Genomic DNA, 23,601 nt, shown 5'->3' with positions numbered 1-23,601 from the left:
GACCAGCCAACAATTTCCTCTGCATCTTCTATGAAGATCTAGTCTTTTAAGTTCCAGCAAAATATACCAAAATTAAATAATACAAAAATCAGAACCCATTTTCCTCAAGAGAGTCATAGTTCTGTGATTTTATTCCTTACACCTGTGAGGGAAGTGCAGGGAATGTGCTGGTACCTACAGTGGCAGGCAGCGGAACCTCCAGCAGAGCAATGGTGATGTAGGCAGAGAGGGTCACCTCATCATCTACCCCACCCTGTATGGATCAGAGGTAGAGACACTCGGTCACTCCAGTATTCATCAGGTAGAGCTGGCTAATTCTACTTCTCCCCTGGGGCATCTCCACTGGAAAACATATTTTCTTGTGCAGTATTACTGACATTCCCCTTTGCTCTTCTAACTTAAAATTCATCCATCTGTCCCCAATCACTTTCCTTCACTTTTAGTAATATATTGGGTTTTTAAAATACTATTTTCATTCAATAAAAAACTAATTTATTGCTGGATTTCAGAAGCTTTAGAATCTGCCACCCTTCCTCAAAACTATGTCCCTAGAACTTGAGGGGCTAATAGGAGCATCAGTGCTCTTGCATATCACTACCTTCAAGAACCAGAACAAAATTGAAGGCATCACCTTGATCGCATTGTTTAGCAGAGTTCCGGAGCGTCGGAAACAACCATTTTCCTTCTGCTGCTGTGAGAGCCAGGTGAGGGAACTAGTGATATGTGATCCCTCCACAAAGATGTATGATCGGGCTTGAGCAAAGGACTTGAGCACAAATGCTGTGAGCCTGTCCAGCAAAGAAGAGACTGAGACATGAGGACCATCTCACTTTGAAAGCTCACTTGTACAACTGCCCCCAGACATTGCTTTTCACAAGTCGGAGGACGAAATTGGTAAGGAAATGATACTTGGATGTGGAAACTTGTGTTTGTCCAGTAAACATCTGAATCTCTTTTTTAAGTCTCTCAACTTTATTGGTTTCTCCAGAGTTGATACTTCCTACTTTTTCTCTCATAAAATGTTCCTTGGAGCCTCCAAGCTTTCCCACCACCAAACCTGCTGTTTTCTGCCTTATTTTACTGGGATCTACCAGAGCAGGTGAGCTTTCATAGATGAAATGGTGAGATTACCCAGCATGATGACACATATATATGTTTTTAAAGGATAACAAATTTCCATGAAAAAAACAGCTATTTCCGGAATTCTAAAATATCCTGGGTCTATAGAGAGCATATGGAAATAATTGTCTTACCAAGTGTTTCCCTGACTTCTGCCATCATGATCCCCAAAGGTGCTGTATGAACCATCGCTGTGCTTATAATTCAACTGTCTTTGGTACCCTGTAGAGGAAGTTTTCATAGATTTAAGAAATAGCAGAGACATGGGGAATTAATCAGTTTTTTCCTCAAAACTTGCTGGGGAATCATAGGAAAATTACTACTTTATTAATATGTCTCCAAGACTCGATGATGCCATTGAATTTTCTGGTTGTATAGAGGGATATTTTAAAGGATTATCACAAAAACAATGGTTATTAAATCTTAGCCAAAGGGATGGTGACTTGAGTTCCCTGAAGGAGATATTTAGGGAATCGATTAGGGTTTCTTCTTTTGGGGTAATCTCTCACCACTGATAAGGTAGCTGATGGTTTTGGACTTGATCTTGTCTGTCAGCTGCCGTGTCTCATTCAGATAGTTCAGAACATAGATGTTAGGGACAAAAAGGACCATATTTTGCTCTCCACAACCATAGGGCATCTGGATAAGATTCTGAAGATTTTGCATTGCAGAGCCTAATATGTCACCTGGGAATGAAAGATTTAAAAAATGAGAGGAATGCAGACCCAATTTCTGTTTGCATAAGAAGACAGACTGCAGGCTAGGCGAAAAGTCATGGGCGGGAGGACAAGAAAGCATAAGAAGTGAAGAAAAGCAAGAAATAGAAAGGAAAGAGAAAATTAAGGAAAACTAAAGTAAATGGTTTAAAGATGGAAAAAAAACAGGAAAAAAAAACAAATGGCAGGATATGTCTTACCCAACGAGCCACATGTCTGGTAAAAACCAACTATTTTTAAATTTATTAGGAAGCATCACAACTCTGTCAATCTCCTGGAGATGAGGGTGCAGAGAGGTGAGGCTTTTTACTTTCTAGAGTAAATCGAGTATTATATATAGCAGCATGTCTGTTCAACCCCTTTCTGACTAACACAGAGTACAATCTTTAGCTGAGAACTTTTCTCTCAATCCAATGCCCAAAGTCAATGCCTTCATTAGCCATGGATGGTGAGGCTGCATGCACCAGAATTATGGAGGCAGACAGCCACTTACCAGGGGCTGGAGACTCACCCAAAACAGAGTATGTTGCTCTGGCAGATCCTTCAACCACATTTGAAGGAACTTTTAGTGACAACTTTTCAGATGCTCCAGTTCCTAATAAAAAAGATAAATATAAAAATTGCTTGAATTATTTTCTTCTACCTGATCAAGATCCAACCTCTCATTTCTCTTGATCATTACATTACTTCTTTGATGCAACCCAAGTTTCTCCTAAAGCCATGATTTATCTCATGTGAAGTTCATATTAATCAGATATATTTGTGTTAAATCTCTACAGATTTACTTATAAGTGTGTAGCTTATGGTATACATACTTCCTTCTCTTCAGTGTTTATGTGAATTTCTATTGTTAGTGTTTTTCAAAAATCACATTCATTCCATAAATATGTATGAAGTGCATGTTATCTACCAGGTTCTATTTGAAGTGCAATGATACAGCAAGTTTTAAAACAAATTTCTTGACTTCCTGAAGTTTTCATTCTAATGGGAGCATTGAGATAACAATATTTAGTATGATAGATGCTGATAAATTCTGTAGAGAAAATGAAAGCAGAGTTAGTATTTACATGGGTGAGCTACTAAGACAAGGCAAAGAAGGAAGCACAGGGTGGGGGGAGGGGGCTCCCCACTAAAAATTTCAATGATAAAAAATCATAGGTAACTGGAAACTTCAAGTAAGTCACGGAGTAAGATGTCTGCAGGAGAGACTTCCAGGAAAAAGGAACTAAAAGTGAAAAGACTCCAGAGATTAAAGCAAGCTGGGTGTGTTCCAAGAGCAGATTAAGAGGCCAGAGCAGGGTGAGTCATGGGGGAAGCGAGGGTTTGTAGGTGACTTCACAAGCATTTGTTTTAACTCTGAGAAATATGGGAAACTCTTGAAGGTGTGAACAGAGGAGGGACATGATCTGAAATATGCTTTAAATGATCAGATCATTTTATTGATTTAAATAAAAATATGAGTTTAAATAAACTTTAAATAAACAAAAACTGTTTAAATAAAAATATGAGTACACTTAAGCTATTAATTGATCCTCTTGCTACAGGAGATCAAGGGAGGTGATCAGGAGAGCAGTCGGGAGGTGATTCCATAGTCCAGGAGAGGAAGGAAAATAGAAGTGGGCATAGTGAGAAGCAGGAAGATTTTGGATCTAATTTGAAGGTGAAGCCAGCTAGATTTGAGAATGGTTGAGTGTAGCATATAAGAGAAAGACCAGAACAAAGGATCACTCCAAAGTTTTGACCTCCAGCAAGTAGAAGAATAGAATTTCCATCATTGAAGATGGAGAAAATTGTAAGGGGAACAGTTTTGTGGGGACCAGCAGAGGTTCATTTTGAACACATTAGTTTTGAGAAGCCTGCTGGACCCGCAGGCCTGTAAGTGGAGATAAATGGGAAGTTTGAACACTTACTTGAGTCTAAGTTCCGGAAAGAGGAATAGACCAAAGATGTAAATTTTGTGGTCTCCAGTATAAAGTCTTTATTAAAGTTCTGTGGCTAGATGAGATTACCAAGGGATGCTTATACAGGGAAGAGAAGGGATGTGTCCTCAAGATGATTCTAGGTGGCGCAGAGTTGAATATTTTAATGGTAATTTTTATATGATTGTGTTAATGGTATTAGTAAAATATTGGTTTTCTATACATGTCAGTGACCTGAAATTCTTCTTAAAGTAACTTGCTTAAATAAAAATATGAGTACATTTAAGCTATTAATTGAATTGAATAGTAGAGCTATCACACAGGTATTTCAATACCTTTTTAATTGTTTAGGGAGAACTTTGGGAAACACAGGTGTGTTGAAAAGAATCCTGTCCTATTGCTAACAGCTTTAGTCTTCATTATTAGTCCAGAACTTTTAGGTAAATCTTTTAACTTCTCTACACCTTTATCAGGAAAAGATTCTTCTTCATCAACTGTCCTTAGATTTACACAAGGGAGAGCATACTAGAGTTTTGTTCTCAGGGAAAACTTGCCCCAAAAGGCATTCTACAACTATATACTTTGGCAAGTGGCTTAACATGAGAATTTGGTCTATTTTTGGCACTTACCTGATGCACAGAGGAGTGTGTTGAAAGTTTCCTCCCTTTCTATTCCTTCAGGCTTTGTATTGAAAGAAAAAATAGAAAAGTAAAGTAATGCTGAATTGATAGGGGAAAAATCCATTGCTTTAAAGTAGAAGAGAAAATGTTAGTGAAAAATTGAGTTGTGGATACATCCATATTCTTGGGAATGAGATGACAGTGTCATATGAGATAGTGCCACAGTACATAATAAGGCCTCTGAGACTCAGAAAAATTAACTCACATACCTCAACTAATAAGGGCTTGACCACGATATCCTTCTGTCCAAGCTCTGGGACTTGGGGCATCTCATTACCACACAGTTCCTCAGACTGCAGAGCTTCCGCAGTAGCTGTGAAATTCACCTTTCCTGGGGAATAAGATTCTAGAGGCATTAAACAGTGATTCTATATGGAATGGTTTATTCTTTTTAAGTTACTCCTCACATAACTAATCTTTCAATCAATCATTGTTAATGGAGAAGAAAAAACATGTGCCTGGGTCAGAGTGGAAAGAAAATCATGACAACACAAAAAGTCGGATTTGTCAACAACTTTACCACTTACCCAGTGACTTTAGGGTCACAGCCCAGGACAGAGTTTTCTGCCCATTTCCACAGACACAGTGAGATTCTTTATCCTCCAGTGGGACGATCGAGAGGGCAGGAGAGGCCTCCAGCTGCATGCTGACCTGTCTCCCATACCCATCCACAAATTTGAGAAAGAACAAAGACAGAGAGGGTCTGTAAGTAGGGGAAAGAGGCTTAAGGGAGCATTGCGTACTAATGAAAGGCTTTGAGGAATTGTTTAAACACAGTACATCCTGTCAAACACTTGGCAGTTCAGATGTTTGCAGTAAGATGTTGGCAATGTTTAAAAAAACTGGCCGGAATTAGGATAAATACCAAGGATTTAGTCTTGGGCCTAGAGATACTTTCTTTAGAGTGAAAAAAATGAAGTGATCAAGTGGAGGTGATGTCCGAATTTAGGAATATGCAGACAGTATAGACTCCTAAATGAGCCTCACCATACTACTTTGGTAGCTTTGCTCTTATTCCCTATTCTATTCCAAAATTAGGCTACATCATATTCAGTTGTGATCTATTAGGTTGCCTAGAAGGCCTAGGTAATGAACGATAATAGTGCTCGTTTCTTCTACTTCTGCTCACTGCCAGAGAAGTGCCCTTACCCGGATGCAGTGGGACAGATAGTTGAACACGGTGGCTTTGAGTGTAAAGGCTTCTCCTCGCACCGCAGAGTAGGGCAGAGTGAGTTCGATGAAGAAGGGCTGGAAGACTCGAAGAGAGGTGATGGGGGAGAGGCCAAGCCCTGTTGTTCCAGACAAGCAGAGCGCGCTGGCCTTCCATTCGGTGATGGTGTCAGGGACCTTCACTGACAGCTCACTTCCACCTGATACACTAGCGAAAGGAAAGAGGAGAGTGAACGAATCCCTTTTCAGCAGGAACCATAGCTGATCTTAGACCATGGTAACTTAGTAACCCGGTGTGGTAAATGCTCAATGTGATGTAAGGCTTGGCATTCTTAGTAAGGTCCCTGAAAGTTTTTCTTTCCTTTCTAGGGGCAAGGGTGGCTTCCAGCATTCTATTATTTTAGGTATCTCAGAACCAAGTTAGAAAAAAGTTTGCATCATTTAGCTATGCAATAAATGAACTATGAACCTAAATTTTTGCCAGAAAGTCCTGGAGCACAATGGAAAGGATTGGGAACCAAGGATAACCCCAGAATCAAAGAGGAGGATTCGAATCTCCTAAACTAAATGCCAGGCAACACAGAGCTTACTCCAGGGGCACCAAGTCCCAGATCCAGGTCTCCGGGAAATACTTCCGGACTATCTCTTTCACTTCCACCACCAGCAATTCTTCTCTCGTGGTCATTGGATAATTCATTCCTTGAGCAAATCCATGTTGTAAGGGTAAGGCTTGTGGAACTATGGAAAGACAATATGTAGGGTCCCACGTAAATCTCATTTTTATCATTAATTTCTTATAATTGCCTTATTTCTCAAGTAGAATAAGATCATTTGCTCAGGGAATGTTTATTATTGGACTAATTTAATCTCCCAGCTTGTTACTTTGTTCACTTATCTATTTTTCCTATCGGAAGTTTAATCCTATTTGCTTCTTCAAATAGTCTAGAATAGGTGTATTTTCCTGTAGAGAGAAAAACACGTGAAGTTCCCCCTAAGTAGATTATTCAACTGGTCAAGGGAAGATCAAAGAGCAATTTACAAACCAAATATTCCTTGCACACTGAAATGATGATCATGTGTCTCCACATGAAAATCAAACAAGAGGAATGAGTAGTAGCTACAGCTAGAGGATTTCAGGAAAGACTATTTACAGTGAATGAGATCTGGAGACATAAACAACAGGAAATAGTAAAGTGTGTGTTATAGACAGCAGAGACTCAATAAAAGACAGGAAATGAACTTCAGATTGGCCGGAAAAGACTAGCAAAGTAGAGCTTTAGATGATCATTGAAGGATGACTAACAGGGGAGAATGGAGAGATATTCCAAAGAAATGGTTCTATGTGTATTTACACAGAGGTCGGAGGGGACGCTCCAAAGGGAAAATGAAAAACGGACCCCTATGGAGTAAGATGTCTATTTTGAGAGTGTGCTTAATATGGTTAATGAGTATAGTTAGTGAGTAAATATAGGTGTAATTATGTAATAAAGCACCATGAAGGTTAGGACATACAAATTAGATCTGTTAATGCAGGACGTAGATGGATTTAAAAAAAGGTGATACTCCATAGATCAGAAGATATATAAAGATAATATGTATAAATATGTAAATATAGGTATGTAGGGTATTATAATAGAGTTGCATACAGTCTTTTAAAACCTTAAGTACAATAATTCTATAAATTCTGTCGTGGCTGTGTATAAGAAATAAGGGACATGATAAAAGCAATGTTTAAGGATGGTATGCCTTTCACAGTGTACAGGACAGACTGAAGTGGAGAAAGACCGGAGGCAAGGATGGTCAATTAGCATGCTGTTTAAGTAATCTGATTATGAAATAATGAGGGACAGGACCAAAGTGGTGGAACTGAAAATGAAAAGGAAAGAATGGGTAGGTGCCAAACACCAAATGCCAAATTTGTACATAGTATTACAGAGCATTTGGGATATGTAATGATGGCACATTTTTCAGGTTTTTCTGGATCATTCCATCAATGTTTTCTCTTAGGACTAGAAAGAAAAATACACAGTTGGTATTAAGAGGAATATGAAAATACAGTGGCTGTGCTTTTCAGGTTTTCTTTAAACATGGTACTCCATGGAATGGTAATTACATATTTTCATTTCATGCTCACAACACCTCAGTGACTCTGGTGTTGTTGCTCTGACTTCAGATATGAAAAAAATTGAGTCTCCAAAAAGTTAAATGACTGTGAATTTCCAAAGTCACATATGTCATACGAGAAACATGTCCAAGGACATGTCCCTTTGCTTTCCGCACAATATTTTTTTTTCTGACACAGCATTTCTTATTCACATCTGTTTTCAACTAGAACTTTATTCTTTGTCTTCCCAGGCGAATAATTTCTGCCGTATTAAAACGTATTTATCTTATTTTTAAAAAACACTTTGTGCCACCACATTTCTTATTAGAAAGTGACATCCAAGCACACAGAGAGAAATTTCTTTAGGCCTGAGAGCTGCAGAAAAGACTGCTCAAGAGGTAGAATCTTTTTAACATTTCCTTATTTATACCTGAAACACACAGAGAAGCTAGCAGTGATTCTGCCTGAAGTTGAATTATTCTGTTTTATTCAGTATATCAAGACCACTTTGATTTCCATAAAAGAACACGACAGAGACAATACCTGGAGGAGTCTTCCCATTTCTCTGCCTCCCTAGCAGTCAGGGCAGATGTGTTACATGCCACTTCCACTGCCGGCCCTAAAAGTCATGTGCAAACTGCTCCTTCCTTGAAAGGCCCGCTGGGAATGGTGGAGTCACAGGATGAAAGCGGAATGAGAATCTCTGACTCACTAATGGATAGGGAGCTGGTCTGGACAGCTACTGGACTCATAAGCAGTTTTTGTATGAGTGAAAAATTCACTGTTACGTGCTTAGCCACTGGGGTGTGGGGGTTTGATTATTACTGCAGTATAATCTATCTTATCCTGACTAATTTAGATATTGAATGCACAATGGATAAGGAGGATTTTTCAAAGCAACACTATGGAAAGCTAAGACAAAAAAGTAGTCAATTTTGATTTCAGAGGGTGAGAGACAGAAACAATAATCACTTTTAAAAAAATCTTATTTCTCAGGGAAAAATCTTATTGGAAGAAAAATTACCAAGAAGTTCCTGCATAGTCACAACATTGAATACTTAGAAAAATAGCTTTTTATCCCAATTCCAACCCAGGAAAGCATCATTTTTCTTCTATTATCCTAGAAGACAAATAATCACTCTTACCTCTCAAATAGGCCATAGGCGGTCCAGGGTATAGATGAGGCAGCTGACAAAAATGTGGCTTATGAGATTTCGAGTTGGTAAAAATATTTAATCCTGCGGACTGGAACAAACTGAATTAGTAAAGCAGACTGGCAGTCCACTGTTGAGACTGGACTCTTTTCTTACATTTGTATCACACTTTCACTATTATTATACACATAGCTCATAGGATCATCACGAAAATTCCACACAATAGGAAAAAGAGCTGTTTTATAAATATGAAAACTGAGTCACAGAAAGTTGGGATTGGGATCCACTTCTGATACCTATTTTTGAATTTCGCTTGCTGCATGCTTAGGCCGCTTTAATTAACTTTTGCATCCAGGAAACTGAGTATTTTAGCCTTCGTTGTATTTCTTTCCTATTTTCCTCCCCACCCAAACAAGTATTTTATATAAATAAATAAATAAATTCATACACACACACACACACACACACACACACACACACACACACCTCATGGCCTAGAGTCCTCCCTCAATCCCTCCACTACTGACTGGTTTATGATTCTGGAGGCTTCAGAGGGAGATTTAAATTGGTCTCAGCTAAGCTGCAGACCTCTGTCATGAGAATGACATGTTTTCCTCAAGGTAGAATGAGTTTTTAGTTCTTTTTGGTAGTGATAAAGATTAATCTCACAACCTGGATAAACTGCTTTTTACAACTCTGCTCAGTTATAGTTAATCCTAAAGATGCAGGTTTTCTCTAGTGTATCTAAAGCGTGCTAACATTTCTACCCCAAGCATTATCAGTCTTTTCTTCATGAAAGTCTAAGTCCAGTTTTCCTGAAATTTTACTACATACAAGGTGATAACTGAATTATTGGACTGTGTATATGCAATCATTGACTCATTCAACATCTATTTATTGTGTGAATGATTGATCTGATGGCTGCCAATAAGGTATTCACTTTCCCAAGGATGTTGGAAGCACTATGTAAAATTTTTTGTTTTGTTTTTGCACATACTGGAATCCCTGGGAAGCACAGAGAGGGAAGTATGATTGTCGCAATTAGGTTTCAGATCAACTTGGTTAAGGTGTGGGCCCTACAATTTTATCACATGCTGTTTATAGTACCTGAGAAATTCATGAGTCCATATGTGTATGTACACAAAGTTCTCTATGCCTCTGAGGTCTCAATATTTTCTGTTAATCATAGCTTTGTTTTTTTGGAATTGGCTAGGATCATATTCTAGAGCTTAGAAACTCTTCTCTATTTTAACAAAGACTTAGAAGTCAACTTTGGTTGTGTTTCCAGGAAGGTGAATTACCTCAAAGATACTATAAACATCTTCATTATCCAGGAAGAAGTCAGTTTTGGTTGTGTTTTCAGGAAGGTGAATTACCTCAAAGATACTGTAAACATCTTCATCATCCAGGATCTGCTTTGGTGTGTAAATGATTCCATTGTAAGTTATATCTTCTGCATTGATGCATTGTTTACCATCTTTATTCATGGAACCTCCATATCTACCACTAAAGACACTCTCTACTGATAGCAAATTATAAACCTGCAAAATTGAGATAACAAAGGAAAAAATTTTTTTTTTAATTTTAAGTGTGATAATGTTCAATCTGGGATTTAAAAGATTTTCACCCCTCCCATGTCAGCATTATAAAAGCAACACAGGGAATCATAGGGAGATATTATAGGTCCAGTCTTGTTTAATTCTCATGTTGTACAAAAGAAACTAATAGAAATAAAATTAATTGATCAAATTCTCAGAGCCCATTTTGCTTGAGTAGGAATAAAACCCAAGTCTTCTGTCTCCCAGCCCTAATGCCTACTTTTGAGAGGAAGCAAAAATTACAGACAGTACACAGGAGTGTCATGAGAGAATAAAAGCCACTCACAAACTCATCACCCAGAAATAACTTCTGTAAATATTTGATTATTTTCCTTTTCCTGTTTTATATGATTAAGTTATTACCAATTTTGTTTTTAGTCTACGCTTTTAGGACCACGTATAGCTTGAGAAAAAACTAGTACAGGGGCAACTTAGAAAGAAATCAATTCCAGTTCAGTTTCGCGCAGAGTCTAGTGTAAGGGCACCTACCTGGCCAGTCATTTGCTCAGGCATTAAACACACTGGACTCTATGCAGACCTTCTAATCTTGTTCTGGTCATCTCTTAACTAAACTACTACAATACCCTTCTACCTGTTTGCATTCTTTCTTGCTTGCTGTCATAGTCCTGGCAGCAGACAGGATCTTCTTAATAAAATATCTAAATTGTCACCCTTCTTTTTAAAACGCTTCTGTGATTTGTCATTGCATTTACATCAACTTAAACTCTACTTCCAGGCTAACAGAGTTCGTCATGCTCTTCCTTCCTGCCCATTCCACTGACAGCCTCTACATCCTCTTCTCTCATCAGTACATGTTAGGCCATTACCTTTCCCTTTCAGAACATTCTAGACTTATTCTGACCTCAAGACCTTCGGGCCTGTTGTTTCATTCCTTGTCTGCCTTCCCCTGTCAATCTAAGAAGACACCCCTACTCACTATATCAAAAGTTGTTCAAATGTTTTTTTAAAAATTATTTCAATATCTTGTTTATTCCTTTTACTATACTTATCAAAATTTGGAACCATTATATGTTTTTGTTGCTTGTTCTTTGTTTTAACACCTCACAGAACTCTAAGTCTAAATTGGTCAAAGACCATGTCTGATTGTTCACTATTACACCTTTTCCCAGAGCAGGATCCATCCGATCGATAGTCAAACTGCAGAGAATGTTTCTTAAATAGGTAAGTGGATTATGAAGCCCGTAGACGATAAGGCCTTTTTGGAAGTGCTTCATTATGAGAGATATTCTTAAAAGACAAGTTTGCATGGAAATTCTCTTTTGTCTGTACTTAAAACCAATGCGTAAGTGCCTGGATTTTAGGGAAAGCTTTAAAATCTGGCATTTCACCTACTGCTTTGAAATATGGTACATTAGAAGTGGCATTGAATGAAATTTGATTCAAATTCCACCTTAAAATACGTTCTTGGCAAACCCTTTCTGTAGCTCCTTAATCTATCCTAGCTGTATTTTCTTTTCTCATAAAATTAAGGTAAAAAAAAAAGCCACCTTAAGGAATGATTATTCATTAAAAATGTTGTTGAGCATCTTTTAGACATAAGGTGCCTGTGCTAGGAATAGGGAATGCAGTGGTGAGCAAGATGGCTCCCTCCTAAGAATGCATTGTAACAGAGAATGAAATGAGATGATATATGTAAAGCCCTTTGTGCAATGTCTTTTGTGGAGCTGAATTGAATTCCAATGCATATATAACTTACTACATTATGCCTGACACTCTGAAAACCTTGTCCTTTGCAGCTATATCTTCCAACTTCCAGAGCTGGACTTATCATGGGTGCATTTTCGGATATCCAGGCCTAAAAGGGACTCACTGATTGAGGTGAGAGCTCGGCCTCAGGCTTCATCAGCAGTACACTCTGGTCTACCGCCCGGAGAGCACAGAGGGAGTGCGGAGTGGCTGTGACCTTAAGGTTCATGTTCGAAGCTGGCAGGCTCTGGGCTGACGAGAAGCTCAGATTGACCTGTGAAGGGGACATGGCAGCACATGTTCTAAGTACTACAATCTCACTATACACATATATGAAAAATAATAATTTATTGATTTATCCTCAAGATGCAGGTATAGTCTGATCAATCGTTCAATGTATTATGAAAACACTATTTATGGAGCACTCTATTTTTAACAGGTTTGTGTTCAGTTTTTGAAAATTTAAGTCCATCAAAATTGTGAATGTCCACATCAGATGAATAAGTGAGCTATTTGGGGTTATAATCAACTGAAAATGCTATTAACCAAGAAGTGGATAGGTTAGGAAATAAAGATGTTTTACTGATAGGAGAACCAAAAAAGAAATCTCCGAGTCTGTATCTATCTGTGTTAATCACTGTTGTCCTTAACAAATAATTCTATCCAGTTAAGAATGACAGGCAACTTAAACTGTTACATAATATTTAGTGTGTATGCTAAATCTGTTAAAAGTTAAGAAAGAGGTATATAGGTTTTGAGTAGAAAACAGTTTTTCTGTATCCCACCCACGACTGAAAAAATATTTACAGTATTTTGGTTTGAAGGAATACACATCTCCAACTGTCTTCACATCTTGCCTCACATTCTCAGCCTCCGCTTTATCTTTTTCCCTTCATTCTGCCAGGATGTCTAACTTATTTTTTCAGTTTGATAGCTCTCTTTTCTAACTTTTTGTGGTAAATAAAAGTAGTCAACTTTTTTGTACATATTACATAACTCTTCATCTTTATCCTTATGTTTTCACAGCTTATTTTCACCTCTGATCAATGATAATTTAAAATTTGACATGAAGTGATTGAATACCATGTCCATGGACTTCTGCCTCTGTGTGGGAGCTGATGATGTTACGTAGGACGTGTCATGTTCTGCACCAGAGAGACCACTGCTAGAATGAGTAAAGTGTGCTGGAAGCTGTAGTTTACCGTGGTCATTATGAGGTTTAACAAATGACTAGCTACCCCTGATTAGCAATAAAGGTATAGAAGCCTGATGTAGAAATCTCTTCTAGGTTCCTGTGAGAACAACCAAACAGAACAAGAAATGATGCTCTTGGACATCTGTCTGGGTTTAATAACATTGTTTAGTAAGATGGCATTGAAAATATATATCAGAATCCCCCATGCATTTTTATTAGATCATTATATAGTAAAAAAAAAGTATAATCTAAATGTTGTTCTCATTGCAGAAATGTTCATTTACTACAAATGTGTATCATTTTACTCTCCAAAGAATTCATGTTGAAGAGTCCTTCTAGGTATATTTTTTAAAAGATATCTCAAGTTGGTAGATTCTGATTTTAACATTAAGATTATAGCATCAAATTTTGTTGGGATAAAGCTTATTTACATCTCAGTAGACTTCTCATTACAGCTATATATTCTTTGGAAATATAAGAAGACTCCATTTGCAACTACACTACATTTTTATGTTATTGTCATTATTAGAATGCCCAGGCTGTGTTTCCAAAATGGGATACATATACTCTTGTTCTGTATTACCAGACTGAATTAAATTCACAATAAGTTTCTGCAGTAGTACACGGAGGTGTGACAGGAAAGTGTGATGGGACAAAATTGACATATCCTTGTGAAACATAATTTCTAATCCAAAATTTTGGGAACAGAATATTTCAAAATTAAAACTGTCACTTATTTATAATGGAACAGATTTTGAATTCCACATGAATTTTAAGGTAAAACAAGAAACTTAACAACAAATTGTGCTTACAGCCTTTTGCTTTGGACTAGTCCACCAGACCTCCCAGGCCATGGAGTCACTCTCCCTCTAGAGAGGTCCTTTGAAGGAAAGTTCTAAGAGCATGCCACTATATGGCAGGTTTTCAAAATATACATAATCTCCTTATTTTCCACACTTCAAAAGAGATGAGTAAAAGGACTGGGCTTACACCAAACACCTACCTTATTGGCAAAACAATTTTCAATCTTGAGTCTCTCAGTATCTGCAACAATTTCTCCATTAGGTAAAATAGTATAAACAAGCAACTGGGCAGTAGGAGCAATATCTGAGTCCACTTGGAAGGAGAAGGAAAACACCCCTCTCACTGGAAAATAAAGGAAGTTCAGGGTAATAGATTAGGAGGAGGGAAGAATTCTCAATTTGGTGAAGAAGAGGTTCTCAATTATTTAACTTTCTTCCATGCGGAGCATATGAAGCAACAAAGCCTTTCATTTATATCATTGTGCATGTAGTATGTTCAATAAATATAAGCTGATCTAATGACATTTTTTCCTTAAAGATGTAGGTTAAACTGTTCCTTTCCTCTCCTTCAGTAGAAGAAAACATTTAGTGCATTCTCTAGTTTCAAATTTTAAAAATGATTAAGAAAGGAGTCAAGAGAGAAGAACTTGTACACATCTTTATCTCTATGACCAAAATCAGTGCAATTCTTATCAGATGCAACAGGACAATTCAAAGAATACAACACAGGCTTTACCTTCAGAGCATTTTCAATAGAGTAGAGATACAGGTTCAAATAATCACATACAAATCAAGGTGCACCTTTGATTTTTATAAATGAATTCCATGTATTTATCTTAGTGGCTGCTTTCTGTGTGAATTACATAAGTTTACATAAGGTACCTGCTTAATTTTCTAATGAATGTTCTAGGTTTGATCTTTATACCATAAAATCCTTTAAAAAGTATAGATTTCCTATATCTGTGGAAGATTGAGGTCAGCCTGTGGTAAACATACACAAAAACAGCACGCTTAAAATAAACTTGAAATTAAAATACTGAAATGATACAGGGGTAGATTTCTGGAGCAGGGTTAAACACAGGAATTAATTTTATTAAGAAACTGTACAAAATGGTTATACACTAGAGTATTTAAATTTCGTGCTGAGTTTTCTGGAGGTCACAGACAAATGGAAAAACAACCATTTGCATAGTTATCAAACAAAATGAAGTATATTTTTTCTTAATGAGAGAGACATTTCCTTTCCCCCCACTTTACCTCTTTAGGTGCTCGATCCATATAGGATTTAAACTCTATTACATGAACTAATTATGAAGAAATTGCTTTACAAGGCAATTTGGTTTTTGATATGCTATTAGGAACAAACTTAGCTGCTCTAGAAAAATCAGTATAATGTTCAATCCCATAAAAATTCAATGATTAAATGGAGATTGAGTGTGAATGTTTTATATTTGAGTGAATGAATTAAATTCTTTAAGCAATAAGAAAGCATTTCGTAAGAGAAATTTTATGTATGTAAGAGATTTTATAGACCTAAGGAGAACCTACAGTGAGTAGGGTTCCAGAGTAGTGCACCTTTATCACAGCCTTGATAGCCTCATGTGGACTGAAAATCAAAAAGACTAGAAAGAAGGAAGTTTGCATCTGGATGTGGAGTTAGAAGAAATTTAGTAGGAGGTTAATTTAAAATTCAAAGAATAACAAATTAAGATTTTGAGCACAATCTAAAATTCATGGTTAATTGTAATGGTATGTTTAATCAAGTTTTATATGAGTATTTAATAAAAGAAAGGTTGTAAATAACTGAATTCATTGACTAATCAAAACCACTTCATTTGGAAAGTTCTAAATGATATATTTTTTTCTTCACGGATATTCATGTTTGCTTCATGTTGTGTTGAACTATTTAAATAAAAAGAGATAAAGGGCAATTAGACAAATAGAACTGAGAGGGGATGCTTCTTGGCTCACTAGTTTAATCTCAAGCAAGTTGAGACATTGTTCTGGCTACTAGTTTTCCTACTTACAAAATAAAGAAACTGGACTAATGATCTCTAAGTTCTTCCATTCAGATTTTTAAGAAAGAATGGGACTTGTTCAAACAGGACAGCAGAAGAGCACTTAAAAAAGAGTAACATCTTGGGGGTGGAGCCAAGATGGCGGCGTGAGCAGAGCAGTGGAAATCTCCTCCCAAAAACACATAGATCTATGAAAATATAACAAAGAAAACTCTTCCTAAAATAGAGACCAGAGGACACAGGACAACATCCAGACCACATCCACACCTGCAAGAACCCAGTGCCTTGTGAAGGGGGTAAGATACAAGCCCCGGCCCGGCAGGACCCCAGCACCCCTCCCCCTGGCTCCGGGCGGGTGGAAAGAAACCGGAGCGGGTTTTTTTTGGCGAGTGCTTTTTAGAAGCCTTAAAGGGACAGGGACCCCGGTGCTAGGGAGGTAGGGCAGCAGGACCGGTGAGCAGGTGCCTGGGACCGGCGCCTGAGGACAAAGAATATTGCGCATTTTTCCCCTTTTTTTTTGGCAAGTGCTTTTTGGAAGCCTTAAAGGGATGGTGACCCGGATGCCAGGGAGGCAGGGTGGTGGGACTGGTGGGGGGGTGCCTGAGACTGGCGCGTGAGGATGGAGAAAATCGCGTGTTTTTCCCATTTTTCTTTCTTTTTGGTGAGTGCTTTTTGGAAACCTTAAAGGGACAGGGACCGCAAAACCAGTGAAACAGGGCAGCAAGACTGGTGAGTGGGTGCCTGAGACCGGCGCCTAGGGACAAAGAAAATCGCGCGTTTTTCCCTTTTTTTTTTTTAGGCGAGTGCTTTTTGGAAGCCTTGGAGGGACGGGGACCCCAATACCATGGAGGCAGGGCAGCAAGACTGGTGGGCAGATGCCTGGGACCAGCGCCTGAGGACAAAGAAAATCGCGCATTTCTCCCTTTTTTTTCTTTTTGGCGAGTGCTTTTTGGAGGCCTTAGGGGACAGGGACTCCAGTGCCAGGGAGGCAGGGCAGCAGGGCCGGTGAGCGGGAGCCTGGGACCAGCGCCTGGGGACGGAGAGGGTCACGCGTTTTTCCCTTTTTTTTTTGGCGAGTGTTTTTTGGAGGCCTTGGAGGGATGGGGACCCCAGTGCTAGGGAGGCAGGGTGGCAGCACCAGTGGGTGGGTGCCTGGGACTGGCGCCTGAGAACAAAGAAAATCGCGCATTTTTTCCTTTTTTTTTTTTCTTTTTCCTCTTTCATTGTTGCTGTTGTTGTTTTGGTTTGGAGAGTGCTTTTTGGAAGCCTTAAAGGGGCAGGACAGGACACTTAGACCAGAGGTAGGGAATCTGGGGATCTCTGGGCACTCTAACCCCCTGGGCAAAAGGGAACACAGAGGCCCCTTACGGAGATAAATAGCCTCCTGGCCGGTCCTCCACCAATGGGGCTCCACCACTTTGGAGGAGCAGCCCCAGCCAGGCCACACCCACAGCAACAGCAGAGATAAACTCCATAGCAAATGGGCAGGTAGCAGAAGCCCTATCAGCGCACGGCTGACAAGCATAAGCCCCTAGAGGTCACTATTCTCCCAGGAGAGGAAGGCCACAAACCAACAAGAAGGGAAACTCTTCCAGCAGTCACTTGTACCAGCTCTGCAAACTATCTCTATCACCATGAAAAGGCAAAACTACAGGCAGACAAAGATCACAGAGACAACACCTGAGAAGGAGACAGACCTAACCAGTCCTCCTGAAAAAGAATTCAAAATAAAAATCATGAACATGCTGACAGAGATGCAGAGAAAAATGCAAGAGCAATGGGATGAGATGCAGAGAAAAATGCAAGAGCAATGGGATGAAGTCCAGAGGGAGATCACAGATGTCCGGAAGGAGATCACAGAAGTGAAACTATCCCTGGAAGGATTTATAAGCAGAATGGATAAGATGCAAGAGGCCATTGAAGGAATAGAAACCAGAGAACAGGAACGTATAGAAGCTGACATAGAGAGAGATAAAAGGATCTCCAGGAATGCAACAACACTAAGAGAACTATGTGACCAAACCAAAAGGAATAACATTCGTATTATAGGGGTACCAGAAGAAGAAGAAAGAGGAAAAGGGATAGAAAGTCTCTTTGAAGAAATAATTGCTGAAAACTTCCCCAAACTGGGGGAGGAAATAATCGAACAGAACATGGAATTACACAGAACCCCCAACAGAAAGGATCCAAGGAGGACAACACCAAGACACATAATAATTAAAATGGCAAGAATCAAGGACAAGGAAAGAGTTTTAAAGGCAGCTAGAGAGAAAAAGGTGACCTATAAAGGAAAACCCATCAGGCTAATATCAGACTTCTCGACAGAAACCCTACAGGCCAGAAGAGAATGGTATGATATATTTAATGCAATGAAACAGAAGGGACTTGAACCAAGGATACTGTATCCAGCACGACTATCATTTAAATATGATGGTGGGATTAAACAATTCCCAGACAAGCAAAAGCTGAAGGAATTTGCTTCCCACAAACCACCTCTACAGGGCATCCTACAGGGACTGCTCTAGATGGGAGCACTCCTAAAAAGAGCACAGAACAAAACACACAACATATGAAGAATGGAGGAGGAGGAATAAGAACGGAGAGAAGAAAAGAATCTCCAGACAGTGTATATAACAGCTCAATAGCGAGCTAAGTTAGGCAGTAAGATACTAAAGAAGCTAACCTTGAACCCTTGGTAACCACGAACCTAAAGCCTGCAATGGCAATAAGTACGTATCTCTCAATAGTCATCCTAAATGTAAATGGACTTAATGCACCAATCAAAAGACACAGAGTAATGGAATGGATAAAAAAGCAAGACCCATCTATATGCTGCTTACAAGAAACTCACCTTAAACCCAAAGAGAAGCACAGACTAAAAGTCAAGGGATGGAAAAACATATTTCAGGCAAACAACAGTGAGAAGAAAGCAGGGGTTGCAGTACTAATATCAGACAAAATAGACTTCAAAACAAAGAAAATAACAAGAGATAAAGAAGGATACTACATAATGATAAAGGGCACAGTCCAACAAGAGGATATAACTATTCTAAATATATATGCACCTAATACAGGAGCAGCAGCATGTGAAGCAAATACTAACAAAGCTAAAGGGCGAAATAGACTGCAGTGCATTCATTTTAGGAGACTTCAACACACCACTCACCCCAAAGGAGAGATCCACCGGGCAGAAAATAAGTAAGGACACACAGGCACTGAACAACACACTAGAACAGATGGACCTAATAGACATCTATAGAACTCTACATCCAAAAGCAACAGGATATACATTCTTCTCAAGTGCACATGGAACATTCTCCAGAATAGACCACATACTAGCTCACAGAAAGAGCCTCAGTAAATTCCAAAATATTGAAATTCTACCAAACAATTTTTCAGACCACAAAGGTATAAAAGTAGAAATAAATTCTACAAAGAAAACAAAAAGGCTCACAAACACATGGAGGCTTAACAACATGCTACTAAATAATCAATGGATCAATGAACAAATCAAAATAGAGATCAAGGAATATATAGAAACAAATGACAACAACAACACAAAGCCCCAACTTCTGTAGGACGCAGCAAAAGCAGTCTTAAGAGGAAAGTATATAGCAATCCAGGCACACTTGAAGAAGGAAGAACAATCCCAAATGAATAGTCTAACATCACAATTATCAAAACTGGAAAAAGAAGAACAAATGAGGCCTAAAGTCAGCAGAAGGAGGGACATAATAAAGATCAGAGAAGAAATAAACAAAATTGAGAAGAATAAAACAATAGCAAAAATCAACAAAACAAAGAGCTGGTTCTTTGAGAAAATAAACAAAGTAGATAAGCCTCTAGACAAACTTACTAAGAGAAAAAGAGAATCAACACAAATCAACATAATCAGAAATGAGAATGGAAAAATCACGACAGACTCCACAGAAATACAAAGAATTATTAAAGACTACTATGAAAACCTATATGCCAACAAGCTGGAAAACCTAGAAGAAATGGACAACTTCCTAGAAAAATACAACCTCCCAAGACTGACCAAAGAAGAAACACAAAAGTTAAACAAACCAATTACAAGCAAAGAAATTGAAACGGTAATCAAAAAACTACCCAAGAACAAAACCCGGGGCCGGACGGATTTACCTCGGAATTTTATCAGACACACAGAGAAGACATAATACCCATTCTCCTTAAAGTGTTCCAAAAAATAGAAGAAGAGGGAATACTCCCAAACTCATTCTATGAAGCCAACATCACCCTAATACCAAAACCAGGAAAAGACCCCACCAAAAAAGAAAATTACAGACCAATATCCCTGATGAATGTAGATGCAAAAATACTCAATAAAATATTAGCAAACAGAATTCAACAGTATATCAAAAGGATCATACACCATGACCAAGTGGGGTTCATCCCAGGGATTCAAGGATGGCACAACATTGGAAAATCCATCAACATCATCCACCACATCAACAAAAAGAAAGACAAAAACCACATGATCATCTCCATAGATGCTGAAAAAGCATTTGACAAAATTCAACATCCATTCATGATAAAAACTCTCAGCAAAATGGGAATAGAGGGCAAGTACCTCAACATAATAAAGGCCATATATGATAAACCCACAGCCAGCATTATACTGAACAGTGAGAAGCTGAAAGCATTTCCTCTGAGATCAGGAACAAGACAGGGATGCCCACTCTCCCCACTGTTATTTAACATAGTACTGGAGGTCCTAGCCATGGCAATCAGACAAAACAAAGAAATACAAGGAATCCAGATGTGTAAAGAAGAAGTTAAACTGTCACTATTTGCAGATGATATGATACTGTACATAAAAAACCCTAAAGACTCCACTCCAAAACTACTAGAACTGATATCAGAATACAGCAAAGTTGCGGGATACAAAATTAACACACAGAAATCTGTAGCTTTCCTATACACTAACAATGAACCAATAGAAAGAGAAATCAGGAAAACAATTCCATTCACCATTGCATCAAAAAGAATAAAATACCTAGGAATAAACCTATCCAAAGAAGTGAAAGACTTATACTCTGAAAACTACAAGTCCCTCTTAAGAGAAATTAAAGGGGACACTAATAAATGGGAACCCATCCCATGCTCATGGCTAGGAAGAATTAATACTGTCAAAATGGCCATCCTGCCCAAAGCAATATACAGATTTGATGCAATCCCTCTCAAATTACCAGCAACATTCTTCAATGAATTGGAACAAATAATTCAAAAATTCATATGGAAACACCAAAGACCCCGAATAGCCAAAGCAATCCTGAAAAAGAAGAATAAAGTAGGGGGGATCTCACTCCCCAACTTCAACCTCTACTACAAAGCCACAGTAATCAAGACAATCTGGTACTGGCACAAGAACAGAGCCACAGACCCAGTGGAACAGATTAGAGACTCCAGAAATTAACCCAAACATATATGGTCAATTAATATTTGATAAAGGAGCCATGGACATACAATGGCAAAATGACAGTCTCTTCAACAGATGGTGCTGGCAAAACTGGACAGCTACATGTAGGAGAATGAAACTGAACCATTGTCTCACCCCATATACTAAGGTAAACTCAAAATGGATCAAAGACCTGAATATAAGTCATGAAACCATTAAACTCTTGGATAAAAACATAGGCAAAAACCTCTTAGACATAAACATGAGTGACCTCTTCTTGAACATATCTCCACGGGAAAGGAAAACAACAGCAAAAATGAGCTAGTGGGACTACATTAAGCTGAAAAGCTTCTGTACAGCAAAAGACACCATCAATAGAACAAAAAGGAATCCTACAGTATGGGAGAATATATTTGAAAATGACAGATCCGATAAAGGCTTGACGTCCAGAATATATAAAGAGCTCACATGCCTCAACAAACAGAAAACAAATAACCCAATTAAAAAATGGGCAGAGGAAATGAACAGACAGTTCTCTAAAAAAGAAATACAGATGGCCAAGAGACACATGAAAAGATGCTCCACATCGCTAATTATCAGAGAAATGCAAATTAAAACTACAATGAGGTATCACCTCACACCAGTAAGGATGGCTGCCATCCAAAAGACAACAACAAATGTTGGCGAGGCTGTGGAGAAAGGGGAACCCTCCTACACTGCTGGTGGGAATGTAAATTAGTTCAGCCATTGTGGAAAGCAGTATGGAGGTTCATCAAAATGCTCAAAACAGACCTACCATTTGACCCAGGAATTCCACTCCTAGGAATTTACCCTAAGAACGCAGCAATCAAGTTTGAGAAAGACAGATGCACCCCTATGTTTATCGCAGCACTATTTACAATAGCCAAGAATTGGAAGCAACCTAAATGTCCATCGGTAGATGAATGGATAAAGAAGATGTGGTACATATACACAATGGAATACTACTCAGCCATAAGAAGTGGAAAACTCCAACCATTTGCAGCAACATGGATGGAGCTGGAGAGTATTATGCTCAGTGAAATAAGCCAAGTGGAGAAAGAGAAATACCAAATGATTTCACTCATCTGAGGAGTATAAGAACAAAGGAAAAACTGAAGGAACAAAACAGCAGCGGAATTACAGAACCCCAAAATGGACCAACAGGTACCAAAGGGAAAGGAACTGGGGAGGATGGGTGGGCAGGGAGGGATAAGGGGGGGGAGAAGAAGGGAGGTATTAAGATTAGCATGCATGGAGAGGGTGGGAGAAAGGGGAGGGTGGGCTGTACAACACAGAGAGGACAAGTAGTGATTCTACAACATTTTGCTAAGCTGATGGACAGTAACCGTAATGTGGTTTTTAGGGGGGACCTGATATAGGGGAGAGCATAGTAAACATAGTATTCTTCATGTAAGTGTAGATTAAAGATTAAAAAAAAAAAAGAAAGAAAGAAAGAAAAGGGGGATTACTCCTTGATAGGATAAAACTATTGGTAAATCAAAGATCAACGCATGCTTTAAATATCCTTAATGTTGATCACTTAAAGGGTGTCAGATGATCAGCTATGGAGGTACTCTTTTCTGATAATATTCGTTTCTCTTAATAAAATAAAAAAAAAGCAGTTCCTGTGTGCTGACCTCCAATGAGTTCTACACAGTGGTATAGAGGGCATGTGAAAGTGTGGGCAAAGGGGCTGTTTGTTTCTATGCAGAAGATCAAGGCCTAGCTTGGATACCCAGAAAATGAACTAAGATACGATATGAGGAGAAGCTTCCGGCATCAGCACTCTCTGGAGGACTTGTGCCGGGGGATGATCATCAAAATGCCTCCACAGGGATCTGGACAATGCTGCGGTTGTGGCTGCATCCACCCCACCATTTCCTGGACTTGCCATTGGAATGAGGAGGGAGATGTCTAGGCTGGCATGTGCATACAGTGAGACAACGAACTTGACCGGATCTGTACTGTTGGAACTCAA

The 23,601-nt window shown here is 38.7% G+C and overlaps 1 protein-coding gene across 2 annotated transcripts in view; it reads right to left on the bottom strand.

Annotated features, from left to right (window-relative positions):
• Positions 1-23,601, bottom strand: part of LOC108396668 (pregnancy zone protein-like) — a 47,600-nt gene that overhangs the window by 5,503 nt on the left and 18,496 nt on the right. The window contains exons 14-27 of one of the 2 annotated variants that reach the window (XM_037008725.2): positions 14,366-14,508; positions 12,292-12,441; positions 10,164-10,403; positions 8,854-8,953; positions 6,195-6,342; positions 5,584-5,812; positions 4,962-5,085; positions 4,644-4,765; positions 4,384-4,435; positions 2,347-2,430; positions 1,629-1,805; positions 1,254-1,341; positions 632-788; positions 179-253 (exon numbers count right to left, since the gene is read on the bottom strand). In XM_037008725.2, coding sequence (XP_036864620.2) covers positions 179-253; positions 632-788; positions 1,254-1,341; positions 1,629-1,805; positions 2,347-2,430; positions 4,384-4,435; positions 4,644-4,765; positions 4,962-5,085; positions 5,584-5,812; positions 6,195-6,342; positions 8,854-8,953; positions 10,164-10,403; positions 12,292-12,441; positions 14,366-14,508 — 1,889 coding nt within the window. The remainder of the gene's footprint in view (positions 1-178; positions 254-631; positions 789-1,253; positions 1,342-1,628; positions 1,806-2,346; positions 2,431-4,383; positions 4,436-4,643; positions 4,766-4,961; positions 5,086-5,583; positions 5,813-6,194; positions 6,343-8,853; positions 8,954-10,163; positions 10,404-12,291; positions 12,442-14,365; positions 14,509-23,601) is intronic. The other variant, XM_037008726.2, reaches the window with a different exon arrangement.

The sequence above is a fragment of the Manis javanica genome, chromosome 15, assembly GCF_040802235.1.
Source record: "Manis javanica isolate MJ-LG chromosome 15, MJ_LKY, whole genome shotgun sequence".
Classification (NCBI taxonomy): Eukaryota; Metazoa; Chordata; class Mammalia; order Pholidota; family Manidae; genus Manis; species Manis javanica.
The sequence above is the reverse complement of the archived record's forward strand: the minus strand, read 5'-3'. Positions and strand labels throughout refer to the sequence as shown.